The sequence below is a fragment of the Sebastes fasciatus genome, chromosome 7, assembly GCF_043250625.1.
Source record: "Sebastes fasciatus isolate fSebFas1 chromosome 7, fSebFas1.pri, whole genome shotgun sequence".
NCBI lineage: Eukaryota > Metazoa > Chordata > Actinopteri > Perciformes > Sebastidae > Sebastes > Sebastes fasciatus.
Window position 1 is genome coordinate 32,652,361 of NC_133801.1, and position 14,201 is coordinate 32,666,561.

Here is a 14,201-nt window from a genome sequence, read left to right on the forward strand (position 1 = left end):
GCTCGCTTCACAGGAGAGTGGTGGCTTTATCATGTGCAGCTGTCTAAAGCTGACAGCGTGTGCCTCGCTGCTTTCTGCTGATGAGCGCCACCTGAAATTTGACGTGGGAATGTTACTCAGCCTATTTGGAAATGTGTAGTCCGCTGATATAATGTGCCCCATTATAACTCTCTAAATCCAAGATGAGAAAGGTAATGACTATTCATGAAGAAATATTTTATTAGCTTTTCTCTCTCTCTCTCTCTCTCTCTCTTCTCCCTCCAGGCCTTTGTCAGCGCCAAGCATCAAGGGGACAAGGTCATTGTGTTCGACAGGGCAAATGTGCTCTTTATCTTCAACTTCAACCCCAGTAAGAGCTTCCAGGACTACAGGGTGGCTGTAGGAGCTGCAGGAAAGTATCCTTCTAGGTCTCATCTGTCACGTCACCGCTCGTTTCCTTTAAATCTTCAGACGTTGCGGCTTTCCTCTGTCGCGCCACAGTGCACACCCGCAGTGCCTCTCAAAGTAATGATGTCTTTGTTAGTTACTTCTTTTATACAACAACATGACTAATCTTTAGAGCTCGACAGAATCGCTAACTGTTGATATTTCAACAGAGGCAGCGAGTGTGTGTTAGAGGGGGGCAGAAAGGAGACGGAAATGGAAAGATGGGAATTACACGATCCTTGTGCACATTTTAAAAACACTTTCAAAGCTCATAGATGGCAAGGCGTTTGAATGACACGACATTACGAGGACATTCAGCGTGACATGAGGACGCATTTTAGGCTTTTTTGCGTGTCATTTCTACGCTGCGCAACAAAACTACGATGACGTCCGTGGTTAGTTTTAGTCAATAAAACCACTTAGTTAGGAAGAAACACCATGGTTGGGCTTAAAATAAGTACGTAAATTAAGTAAAATCCATGCAGAAACAATGTAACAAAAGTACAGAAAACATGTCACTAAAAAAACGTGACAATTGTCACGAACATAACTAACTATAACAAAACCAAACACAGGTCTCGAAACCTGGTCTGTTGGTTAAAAGTTGTGTTTTTGTTGGACCCATCCACCTCCCCTCCCGCCCTCCATAAATGGGCTTTCTCACTTTTTATTCTACGTCACTAGCTCTACAGCACTTTGGGCCAGAGTGAGATGAAGTAGGTCAACAACTATTTGGTACATTAATGGTCCCCAGTGGATACATCTTATCAACTCTGGATATCCTGTAAGTCTTCATCTATCACCACCAACAAGTCCAAATTTACACTTGTCTAACACTTCATTACAGCAGATGGCCGCCCAGCCAGAGCCTGGTTCTGCCCAAGGTTTCTACCCGTTAAAGGGGAGTTTTTTCTTGCCACTGTCACTCCAAGGGCATGCTCATGGGGGGATCTCGTGTTGGGTCTCTAAATTATAGAGTACGGTCTAGATCTGCTCCATATGAAAAGCGTCTTGAGATAACTTCTACTAAGACGCTATATAAAGATAAATTGAACTGAATTGAATTACATGATTGTCAAAAATGAGTGAGCACATTCCCATGACATTAGAGTGCCACTAGATGTTTAAAGGATAGGTCTAGCAATATTCTTATCGACAGCAAACCTCAGGAAAAGACGCATTAGTCCGTCTTTCAATACTTTCCTACATGTCCAGCCTGGGGACCCACCCTTTTGTTTCTACTGAAAATGGTCATCTTGAAAAGATCTTGAAAAGATTTTTTTTTTAAAGGCTAAATAATTTCCTATATAGAGGAATTTCTTCTGTAGTTTTTAGCACATGTTGCATCTGTTGGGGACTATTTTCAGCTGTGTATTTGAAGTGCTAACCCAGTTACAGTGGCCATGTTCATGGTAATGAAGGAACATGTCATCTAGTGCAACGACATGACTCACTGATCTGTTCTTAATAGTTTTTTGGAAAACAATGACCCTCTATGGCACAGAAGAGGAAAAAATATCAGGCTTTGACTGCAACTATTTTATGTTGCACTCCTGTTATAGTATTAAACGCTAGAATAAGATGAATTATTTTAAGATAATCTCACTTGCATACCATCGAGGTGAACAAGTAGCTGATCTACATTTGAAATGGGCTCTGAGACTCTCATATACTTTACATGAGTTTCTTAATCAACCTGTCATCCTCACTACTAACTAACTGTTGATATGAGTTTGACGGCTGGACATGGTTCAAAATGAATCTACTAATACATTTGTCAGGGCATTGGAGATGCTAAAAATCCTCTCTGAGAAGCTGCACTCCTCGGGGCTGAGAAGAGGATCAGGGATCTAAACACTGTCAGACTTATTTTAAGTAAATGTGACTTGTAAAGACCCGTAATTTCAATGGCAGGATTTTCTCCGAGGCTAACACTTTTGTGATATAATTTTAGCAGTCACCGTTGAGAGGAATATGAGTCAGTTGTTTATGGCGGTGTTGTTCTGCTATTAGAGAGAAATAATAGCTGAGCCCAGTGATTCAGAAAGCGCTCTCTTTAGCCGCATTGGCTGTCTGTCTTCCCAGCGCACAGCGCACAGGAATTTAATGAGTTCCACAGTTGTGATTACAGCAGGCTTAATGATCAGGGACGTGAAGGGGGACCGAAAGCTGACAGATTTGTATTTATTATAACGGACATCGCTCTCTTGTGGGGCCCACTGAAGCCACCGCCAACACTTTCCTGGATGGATGGTGTTGCTTTTTTTCAGCTATGACTTAAATAATATGATGGTGAGTCAGACAGAGTTTGTCAGTTTTCTCTGGATGCCCCTCGGTAGAAATCAGTACACATGAGCAGTTCAGTCTCAGATTACGATGATTTGATTGGCTGAAAACGAGGCTGTTGAACAGCAGTTGTTCCTTTTGATTTCTACATTTGTTTTTATTGTTTCATTTAGATGGATAAGTTGATGCCTTTTTGCTAATTATAATGAAATAATAAAACTGTCAAAATGTAGTGAAATACCCTAAATGAAAATACAATATCAGCCTGATGATATTATATTAACAAGCTTTTATTACGTCTCAGAATTGGGAAAAGGGAATTCCATTGCTGTAATGTTATTACATTATCTGGCAATTATCATATTGTATATTGTTACTCAGAAGTTTAGGGCATAATGTCACTGACAGCCCAGGCAGCATGGTTATTACCGTGGATTAAAAAAACAATACAACAATCTCTATTGCAAGTGTTAATCAACATCTTAAAAAAATGAAGACAAACCTTGTTGTTAGATGTGAATAGAGAGACAGAACAATAATTAAGTTCATTTGATGATTAAAAAACAACAGCGGTAACCCCTTATCTTTTAATATCATGAGTTAATTGTAAGCTTGTTTGATGTGCAGTAATTGTACTTTGTGCCTCGTGTCTCCAGCTCTGCCTTGATGGGGTGAATCCTGGGCCCACCACTAATAGCCTTACTGCGCAGTGTCTGTAACACCGTTTTTGAGGGTTTATTTTCATTTAGATGGAACCACATCTCTTCCTCCTGGTGCTTCTTTTGATGTTTAAGGAGCGGCCTCAGACACTGGGTGGGTTGAGAGGAAATGCAAATAAATGTGAGGGCAAAGCTCTGGCTGTCATTATACAGAGACGCAGTAAACACATAAAGGCAAATGTGCCGTGTGTGTGAGGAAGGTAAATGCGCCGTGTGTACGAGGAGATGCAGATCCTCCGATGGGAATGTGTGCAGAGGATCCAATTAGGAGAGAAGACAGATGAAAGTGCCACTCAGAGAGCAGAGGAGGTAAACAAGACAAGCTCAAAGAGTCCAAAAGTGGTTTTTCATTACACTCAGCTGTCATATACTTAAACTTTCTTCTACCTGTGAGGGTCAGGGATGTCACAGCAGAGCCCCACACCGCTGCTGTATCTGGAAATAATAGCTGGATGCAGCTGACCATGCTGTGCACTGCTCTAAATGGATCCAATACAGGCTGTTATTTCCTTTGGCTATATGGCGAGTCGGGTATTATATCAGCAAAAAACACCATTAAGTTACCTTTTGTTGCCCTCCGTCACATGCTGGATGACTGCATGTTGGTCTAGATAGATCTTAAGGTGGTTTCTCTGTTTGCTTGTTATAGAACGCTTCAGTGTTAATTATACATGGAAACTTTGCGGAAATATTTGATGTGGTTCAGATGCGTACCGGCTAAATAACGGCTGTGGTTTACCTGTAGTGTCTGTGGTATAATGTAAAACTGAAAATCTGCTGTCTTAACCTTAAAGGAGCAGTGTGTAGGATTTGGCGACATCTAGTGGTGTGGTTGCAGATTGCAACTAACTGAGTACCCCTCCCTTTCCAAGACTGCGGTAACGTGAGCCGCTGAATGCAAAACCGTGGTAACGGCGTTCACCTCGCTCAGAGGCCATCCTTACCATACTAACACTACTGTTAGGAAGTCAGACGGCGGCTGGCGGTACCACGGTTTTGCACTCTGCGGCTCACGTTACCGCAGTTTCCCAAGGGTGTCAGAGAACTACGGTGGCCTTCAGGTAACTTCAGGAAAGGTCCTCTCTAGAGCTAAGTGTTTGGTTTGCTCATTCTGGGCTACATATTCTCACTCCAAACTCATCAAATACCGCCGCTTGGTCAGTGCCTCTCGGCATCAGAGTCTGTCGCACGGGATACCCCTCTCGGGTTACTTTCAGACAGACCAATAATACGCTCGTTACATGCATAGTGTCCTTTCAAAATAAACTAGGTTAGGTTTAGGCAACACAACCACTTAGGTAGGGTTAGGAAATGGTCGTGGTTGACGTTAACTTCGCTGAATAGCGACTCACGTTACACAGGGGACTGACGATACCGACGAGTCACGTGACTAAAGACTGACGTGACGAAATAAGTCAACGTTACTTTTAGTTTCACACGGGACACGAAAGCGGTCTCCTGCTTGAAAGTCTTGCGTTTGTTTGACCCATCCATCACACCTCCCGTCCACTATTAGCGGACTCTCACGCTGTTAATACTACGTCACTTGCTCCAACCAGTTTACATTGGAGTTAGTTGAAAGCCCGGTTCGTCACATACTGTTGCTAAAGAGTGCCTCAGTGCGGCGGTTTCCGACGCCGAGGGGCACTTACCAAATGGCGGTATTTTTGACGAGTTAGGAGTGAGAACGGGTTGTTCGGGGCAACTGTAGGAACATGGCGAAGCAACATGGCGATCTATGTATCTGCGGTGTAGATATGAAAGGCTCATTCTAAGCTCACAAAACCCAACGATTCTTAGTTTCAGGTGTTTATACACTAATGAAAACATAGTTATGAAGATCGTATTCCATTTCTGCTAATAGATCCCCCGAAATGTTACACAAGACTCCTTTTAAGATAAATAAATTACAACTCAGCTGCAATATAATCATCATCCTCAGTATCAGTCCTTAGTTGGATGCACAGTGACTGTTTGGCCTCTTCATATTTTTAGACAAGCCTCTCTTTTGCTTCTCATTGTCCTCTTCTGAGTGTGTTTTTTTTTTTTATTCTCTCGCCACGAGGAACGAGGAGAGAAAGTGAAGCGAAGCACCTCGCCCCAAAATGTTGCCCATTAAAATGCAGTCAACGTCAGCTTTTCGACAGGCACTCAAACCATCAGTGTTTCGTTTTTTTTTTTTTTATTTTCTCTCTGACTCGTGGTGGACACATTCTTCAGGCACTGGGCTTTATCTGGCTGGTTAGAGTATTTGAAATCCCAGTTGGATCCCGTCATGAAAGCTGTACCTGTCAGGGCAGATTGGTCTTTGATTTACACTGTGCCAATAGGCAGTTGAGATTGTGTCAGGTCATCATTCTCCCTTTCTGTCGGAGCCGTTCCTTGAATGCCGCTCGGAATAATTCACCTACAGGTGCACTGACACTAACTAACTATAATAAAATACACAGTCGTGCATAGGTGACTATAATTTACTCTGATATTATCTTGAATGTACCAGATAAGGTTTCTGAAAATGGAAAATATGCATCTTGGTTTTTTTTTATTTTTACCACAGCGTGCTGTAAGATGCATCAAGATGGATTGCTTAAACACAGTTGCATTACTTTTCTCTGCGGGTTGTAACTCTAGCAGATATCATCCACAAACATCCTCATCAATCCGGAGGCTTAATCTGAAATCCGTGTTCAAACGCTGTAGACAAATAGAGGAGCTGTGTTTATTTCAGGCATTAAAGGAAAATTCCAATTTATTACAACTTGGGTCTTATTTTTGTAGTATTGGCCAACATTTCTCTCATTTACTATAACACTGTAATTCCTTCGTTTGGGAACATGGTGACATCAACTCAGATGGGGCAAAAAAAACACAAGAATTCACGTGATTAAACAGGTGGTAAACAAGCTAACTGTTTTGCTTTATTTGAAGGTAAAAAAAAACACATGCCACTACTGCGCTGTTAACATCAGTGGGCAACCTCCGGTTCTGAGAAGTGAAGCCAATGCTGAAGTGCCTTAAACTTGCATTCTTTCTAACAGCCAGCAGGGGGCGACTCCTCTGGTTTCAAAAAGAAGACTGATTGTATAGAAGTCTATGAGAAAATGAGCCTACTTCTCTCTTGATTTCTCACTTCTCCATAAACATTGTAAACATGAGTTAATGGTCTCAATCGCTAGTTTCAAGTCTTCTTCAATACAGCATGATGTTCATATTGTAAGTTATGGTCCCATTTAGAGTCAAATAGACCATAAAGCAGGGGATGCTTTAGGACGTGGCTACCTTGTGATTGACAGGTCGCTAACACGGCGTTGTCCGGTCTAGGAGTTGTCCGCATTTTCGTCTTACAACTTTAACTCTTTCACAGTGTGTTTTCACTTCATAAAAGTTCATTATAACCTTTTTAGTTGCCTAACAATGTCTTATTCAGCATTCGGTTGTACTTAGCTCCACCCTCTCGTGTCACTTCTTGTTGCAAAAATGACACGGCGACGGCCAAAAATCAAGATGGTGACGTCCGAAATACCAAACCCGAGGCTCAAGGCAGTCCACAAACCAATGGGTGATGTCACGGTGACTACGTCCACTTCTTATATAACATCTATAAAGCCTAGTTCAGACCGCCTTGAGTCCTGTGTGAAAAAAACTCTCCTTCATTTGAATGGAGTGAGTGTGTCGGTGCAGCGAGGGTGCCAAGGCAGGGGGTTGCTAAATATGCCACAACCGTTTTACTGTAGGCCTCTTCTCCAATAACAATAAAACACACTGAACAGGTGAATTAAGTAACTATCTGGTGCACAGCCAATAATCTGCAGCTCAACACACCCCATAAGTCCTGAATTAATAATTGACTTTAGGGCATAAACACAACAACGAAACCCCTAGACTTATCAACAACAATACCATATCTGTCTAAGCACCAACCTCTGCTCACATGGAACATCAGCACAGACCATGTTGTCAAAAAAAATTATTGTTCTTTACCCGACAGCTCAATAGATCCAGAGCAAGACAAGAAATCATGCTCCCCTTCCTAAATTGCAATAATCTAACGTGTTCTCACAACGTCCAACAGTCTGGTTCAACAGTTCAGACAGTCAAACCCACGAGCAGATTCTTATAATCAGTCATCAAAGTCATTGGCGCCCCCCTTCCATCAATGAAAACCCTCTCCCAAAACGAAATGCAAAAACACACGGAAATGTACCGTAATGTTGGTAATGATTGCTCAACGGCTAACCTGGGGGTTTGACTGATCATTTGACTGCTTGTGCACGTCTGCTACAATTACAGATAAGAAGGAGGGTTAAATCTATGGAAATAAGACTAGTTTAACCACTGACAGTGAGTTCATGATAGCAGTTGAGCCATCTAAAGCAATATATTTTTTTTTCTGTACAAATGTATAAAAGGATTCTCGTCTCTTTTTATAAAAAGCATGACAGGACGGTCTAGAACTTCCAAACTTGTAACTTCAAATCAATACAACAGAGTTAACACAACTGTTATGCTGAAGGCTGTTAAATAGCAATTGTAGGTGTCGTGCTCTTTATACAGTGATGGACATCTCTTTATTCTGAAATGAATAAGGGTTCTCACTTTACATTATGAGTTTCAGCAGAAGGCAGGAAAAAAGTCAACTCTGGAGAGGCAATATATGGTGCTTGCAAGGCCGTGCCACATTCTTCAGATGTGCATACGCATTTCGCTCAGCTCTTGTTCACCCACACCAGGGTGCTATTACTTTCATACAGCCGGAGAAAAACGACAAGCTGATGGAGAAACTAAGTGGTGGCTCGGTCTGCAATCATGGTCATGGCCAGATTGTTTTCAGGTCATCAATGGCTCTAATCGTCAAGCTTCGGACTGCCTTCTTTTCTCTCTGCTCATTGGGCAAAATTGATTGTGTTCTTAAATCATTCCCCTTTATTCACCAAGGCTGTATTGATTACAATACTTTACAGCTGCACTGCAAAAGCTGTTGTTGCGGCCGTCTGTAGCCACTAACAAAGACGTAATCGCTCAAAGCTTCCAACTACCAATTTGTGCTGGTTCTCGCTTCCTTGCAGAGAAGTTTGCCAAGGAACTCTGAATTACTGTAACTATGCCTCATTTCCAGAGCGATCTGTGCCACAGGCAGGCACAGTTACAGTACACGTGCAATCCACAAGGACTAGAGATGCACAACAAGCAGTGTGAAGGAGCATTGTAGTGTTACTTACACTCCAAATCAGTTCCAAAACAAGTTATTGGAAAAATATTTTGTTCAAAAAACGTATTCCATGCACTGTTAGAATTGATTAATGTCGACGTTTTTTTACTGTTTGTATTAGGAGGATTGACCTTTTGAATGACATACATCCTCCGTTTCCCAGAGGCATTATAACCCCTGAGAGAATATTTCCATATTCTTCTGATGGTTACCGTGAAGCCGTTGGAGCAAAATGAGTTTGTTCTGTCAATAAAACACCGGAGCAGTGGAGGTGTGGAGGAGGGGGATCTTCCTCCTCAGGAGAAACAATGCACAGAGCGCCACTTCTTTTTTAATCATCACTATCAAAGCAGACAAGCAAGCAGCAAAAGCAGAATTTCCCCAGCTCTGGGGCAGAACGAGGCAGCGTTTGAGGATCACACTCGAACTCCACCGTATCGCCTATGGGGAGATAAGGTGATTATTCAGCCAGCCAATTAGGGGACTGTTTACATGTGTGCTCCTTCTCTCGTGGTGTTTGTTACAGTCCTTACAGCTCCTGTCACTGAGAGACGCGAGTAAATAATACACTGCACAGATGTTCATGGCTATTTACATTATACATATCAGGGTGGGCAGTGTAGGACATGTAGGCTACTAAGCATATCTGACTGGCAAAACTTTGCCTGGAGAAGTTTTCAGATAAATGTACTGTATATATTTATGTACATACTTGTCAGAGGGGGACTTTCTTTCATTTTAAATGGGGCTTTTAAAAATTTTTTTCAATATTTCCTCTGACATTAATAACGGCCTTGAAACTGATTCCGACATCCATCCCTTTTCTTTTTTTTTGCCAAGCAACAAGATGGGAACCGTGCTAATGTCAAGCAGTTTAAGACAGGGAGGAGGGCTTTTCTTTGTTTCTTCAGACACACTTTGGGAGCTCTTTCCTAACAATTTGGATATCACATTAGTAGTCAGTGTTCTCCATTTACACCTGCCGAAGGGCATAATTCATCATGTAATCGATTTGATCCTGCGCGTTTGGAAAAAAGGTGAATAGATGCTAAAGCCCTCACTGGAACATATGGCATGATTTACATATTATATTTCATGTAATGTCTTTCCATCTCGGTTCCAATTCAGGAACGATCATATTTTATGAAACTGGGGTGACCTTATTATCAATTTTTACTATTTAAGTGTCTCAGTGCAGTGAAGAACCACCACCATCACCTCACATGTTTTATAGTTTCACAACTTTGAATCACAGTGGATTCATCAAACTGTTTATGCCGCCGCATCAGCCGTGGCTGGAGGCATTATGTTTTCGGGTTGTGTGCATACTTCTGTCCACTTGGACTCAAGGATGAACTGATTTGATTTTGGTGGTCAAAGGTCAAGGTCACTGTGACATCTCAGGAACGCCTTGAGCTAATTCTTCATAGTTGGCACAAACCTCCACTTGGATTCAAGGATGAACAAATTTTGGTGGTCAAAGGTCAATATTCGAGGTCACTGTGACCTCACAAATAAACTCAAAATGACTTTCCTAATTATGACAATTTCACATAAATGTCTTACAGGATAAAATGGCAAAGTGTTGACATTTTGGACACAGGATGTAAACTGCAACTTGGTTGGCGGAGTCATACAACTGTGAGGCGGTAATTCTAGTTTGACAATAAACAACTGATATTGTTGACATTTAAATGGTTAAAGCTGAAGTAGGCAAGATTGGAGCAAATATGATTAAAAAAAGTTATTTTTATAAAACGGTCGCTATATCGTGACAGTAGTACATGAAACAGATAACCTTTAAAAAAAATCATGTGCCTCTGTGTCCTCCGGTGTCCTCCAGTGCTCCTAACGACATCTGCAAGATTTCACAGACCGGAGAAAAACAAGCAGTAAGAGCTGATCTGAGGTCTGCTGTCCAGCAACCGTCTATGAGCCGGCTGTCAATCACTCGCAAACTCCGACCAAACGGTCAAACTAGGCAGCGCTGATCAAATGTGAATCAATATTCTGTTACGTTAATGCCTATTGCTCTCCTCAAATGTTTTCAGAATCATCTTGTAGTGCACGGTTTAGCTGTAAAATGAGAACGTTTGTGACCCGGCAGCCATGTTGAGATCTATTCCAATACCAAACACCGCTTTTCTAAAGCCTGAAAACAGAGCCATGAGGAGGTGTAGAAGTCTAGTTATCTCTCAGAACACTTGAATTACAATATGCTGAAAGGTTATTATGGAATTTTTGCCCAATGATGCCAAAAAGATACTGCCTACTGCCACTTTAAGTAAAAAAATCAACATGTGCAGTATATTCCACATGAAGTATACAGTGTTTGTATAGGAAAATAGGAGAGATAGTATAAAGCTGATGCAGTTTGTTGGATCAATATCAGACCTAAATGTGGAGATGCCTTCTCTTCTGATGCCTCTACTAAATATTAACCTGAGTGGGATGAATACCTTGGCAGTAATTAACATGTTATTTTGTGCTTAATTTAGGTCATTTTTTTAGTGATTTACTCTCACTTTGACAGTGAGAGTTATTTTTCTTAATCAAAAAAGCTCAATTATTCCACTGTGATTCAAAAAATCAAACACGAAAAAGTCCCAGAGGAGTGGATACCGTGTACTTTTGTGTATTTGTTGTCACTCATATGTAGTGTATTGTTGTGTATTTGTTGTCACTCATATGGATCACTTTTTTGATTAAATTCATTATTTATGCAGCGAATTGGATAGATTAGACAGGCGGGCGGGCTGGCTGAGCCATGGCTGAATCACTTTTGTATTTATGTTCATTTCAGGCAGCGTTCTCTTTGTCTGTTAGGGCTCCGCTCTGTCACTTTGTAGTGCTGCGAAGGGGAGATGAATGCTGATGGATGCGAGGATTTCAATGAATATAAACCAGCTGAGCGCTGCTAAACCAAGTCTGAACACCAAGAGCACTGGTGATAAAACCTTCTCTCGTGCTTCTTATGTCTTAGATCTTATAATCTAGTTTCCCACTGTCTGTTGCGCCTTAACGTCAATCTTTGTCAGATACAAAATCAAGCTGGATTCAGATGAGGCTCAGTATGGAGGTCACGGACGGCTGGACCACAACACCGAGTTCTTCAGCGAGGCCGAGCACTTCAACGGACGCCCCAACTCCATGAAGGTAATTTGTTTTTGACTCATATAAGGTCATCTGTTGTTCGAACGTCATTGAGTCCTAAATATGGAGTGTACTCCAATCATAAGTCCCGGGCCATTGTTGTCGCATCCAGTCTTTAGACCACTTCTCTAACAACCTATGCTGTATCACCATCCCACTCTGCATACTAATTCTAACATAGTTGGAGGGTGTTGTACATTCACACTGAAAAAGTGACAAAATTAAGTGTACTCCAAAATGTCAGTATGCATACTAAATGATGTTGGAGTGTGCTGTTGATGGATACCCTTGTCCCACAATGCAGTGCACATATGTAATGGGGGAGCTGCTCACGGCTGAAAAATATCAAAAGCAGCTGTGGGAGGTGATGAGACAGCTCCAGAAGGATTTCGGAAAATACAAAATTGAAGGATTAAAACTTTTTCTTTTGCTTTGTTGTGTCCAAATGTGTTTTGCCTGTAGCATTGCCAACTCACATGTCTAGCAGTCAGTTCCTACTATTACAAGATGTACAAAAGATGCATTCATTTCTTGTGTACTAACTACCTAAATACTTATGGCATTTGCATATTGTTAAGACCCAGGGCATAGCTTTGATCTTGCATACCTTTTTCATTTCAGACATTTTGACATGTCAGGTGTCACAAAAAAATGATTGATGATTGCATTCTGTCAGAAGATATTTGGACTTGTTGTAGCAGGAAAGGCACATAGTGTGACCAATAGCCTTAGCAATGACTCCGTTCCATTAAAGTGTCCCAGTAAATCACACCCATATACCTGGATCCTGGCTATAGACTGTATGTAACAAGTGGACGTAGTCAGCGTGACGTCACCCATTGGTTTGTGGACTGATGTTTTGAAGCCTTGAGTTCCGTATTTTGGCCGTAGCCATCTTGGTTTTTGGCCGTCGCCATCTTACCGTCGCCATTTTTAAGGCGACCAAAATGTTACAAAGTAACTTTCATCAACTGAAAACACACAGTGAAAGGGTTAAAGTTCTAAAGTTCTAAGACAATAACACGGACGACTCCCAGACCGGACAACGCCGTGATAGCGACCCGTCATTCACAAGGTAGCCCCGCCCTAAAGCATCCCCTGCTTTATGGTCTATTTGTCTCTAAATGGGACCATCATTTACTAAATGAACATCATGCTGTATTGAAGAAGACTTGAAACTAGCAATTGAGACCATAAACTCATGTTTACAATGTTTACTGAGGTAATAAATCAAGTGAGAAGTAGGGCCATTTTCTCATAGACTTCTATATAATCAGACTTCTTTTTGCAACCAGAGGAGTCGCCCCCTGCTGGCTGTTAGAAAGAATGCACGTTTAAGACACTTCCGCATTGGCTTCACTCTTCAGAACCGGATGTGCCCACTGATCCCATACTGCTGCACTAAAACATAACGCAGCTTTCATTACTGTTCTTAGTTGCAAACCTAATAATCTCATTATATAAGTGTGTATCTGGAGGATTCATATACATCCTCTAGTCAACAGATGAGGGCTGAATCATCCCCGGTCGACACCAGAATATTTTTCTTGAGGACTTCCCCGATGTAAACATTAATAAACATGAGATGGTTACTATATGCTGACCTTCACTTCCTGATATACTACCCCCACCATCCGTGTGATTAAATGTATCTTGCAGACACATAGCATTCATTTCTGAGGGCGCATATAAACAGCGCTAGCCGGGATGACACTGTGAAGGCAAGAATATTAATGGAACAGAGCCATCATTAATGCTATTAGTTGGAACCTGTGTATTTTCCCACTATGACAAATCACAATGTCTACTATGAGAGGTTTATTCTCATGCCTGTTGTTGGCTCAGGTGTGTTGGATGTTGACTGGACTTTCTCCTACCTGCAGTATGAGTAAAGAAATTCTGATTTGGTTAACATTATTATATTTTCTTTGCAGCACTGACAGCAGTTTATAACATATAGACCTAATGCTCCTCAAATTTCCACTTTCTATGCATTAATCAGTTGGCTATTGATGGTTTTACTGGGCTTTAGTGTTTTCCTTTATGCAGGGAAAGAGGTGTACACTCAACCTGCTTGTAGCAATTACAAAATATGATGAAATAGCTGTCAGTGTATTAATGTTTTGTCCTTTTATGTTTCGTGTTTGATTTCACAAATCAATTTAATTAGCTTGAAATGGAGTTTGTAGTGAGAGGATCCTTTCGAGCCATTCTAATGAGGTTTAAGTGTGTTGTCATGAAAGAGGGCTGCCTGTTCTGGCAAAAAGCCACCATCTCCCCGGTCTGGGCCTCTCAGCTTAACCGCTGCTCTATAATTTAGCATCTTCCTCATTAATATGATTAGCTTTTAATGCGCAATCCAGAAAACGATCAAATATGCCTGCATTCAAAAAAAAAAAGGCTAGATT

The 14,201-nt window shown here is 41.4% G+C and overlaps 1 protein-coding gene across 1 annotated transcript in view; it reads left to right on the forward strand.

The window, feature by feature from the left end:
• gbe1b (glucan (1,4-alpha-), branching enzyme 1b) overlaps positions 1–14,201 on the forward strand; it is a 99,344-nt gene that overhangs the window by 73,957 nt on the left and 11,186 nt on the right. Inside the window, exons 14-15 of the mRNA XM_074640381.1 lie at positions 265–395; positions 11,679–11,796. Of these exons, the coding sequence (XP_074496482.1) occupies positions 265–395; positions 11,679–11,796 (249 nt within the window). The remainder of the gene's footprint in view (positions 1–264; positions 396–11,678; positions 11,797–14,201) is intronic.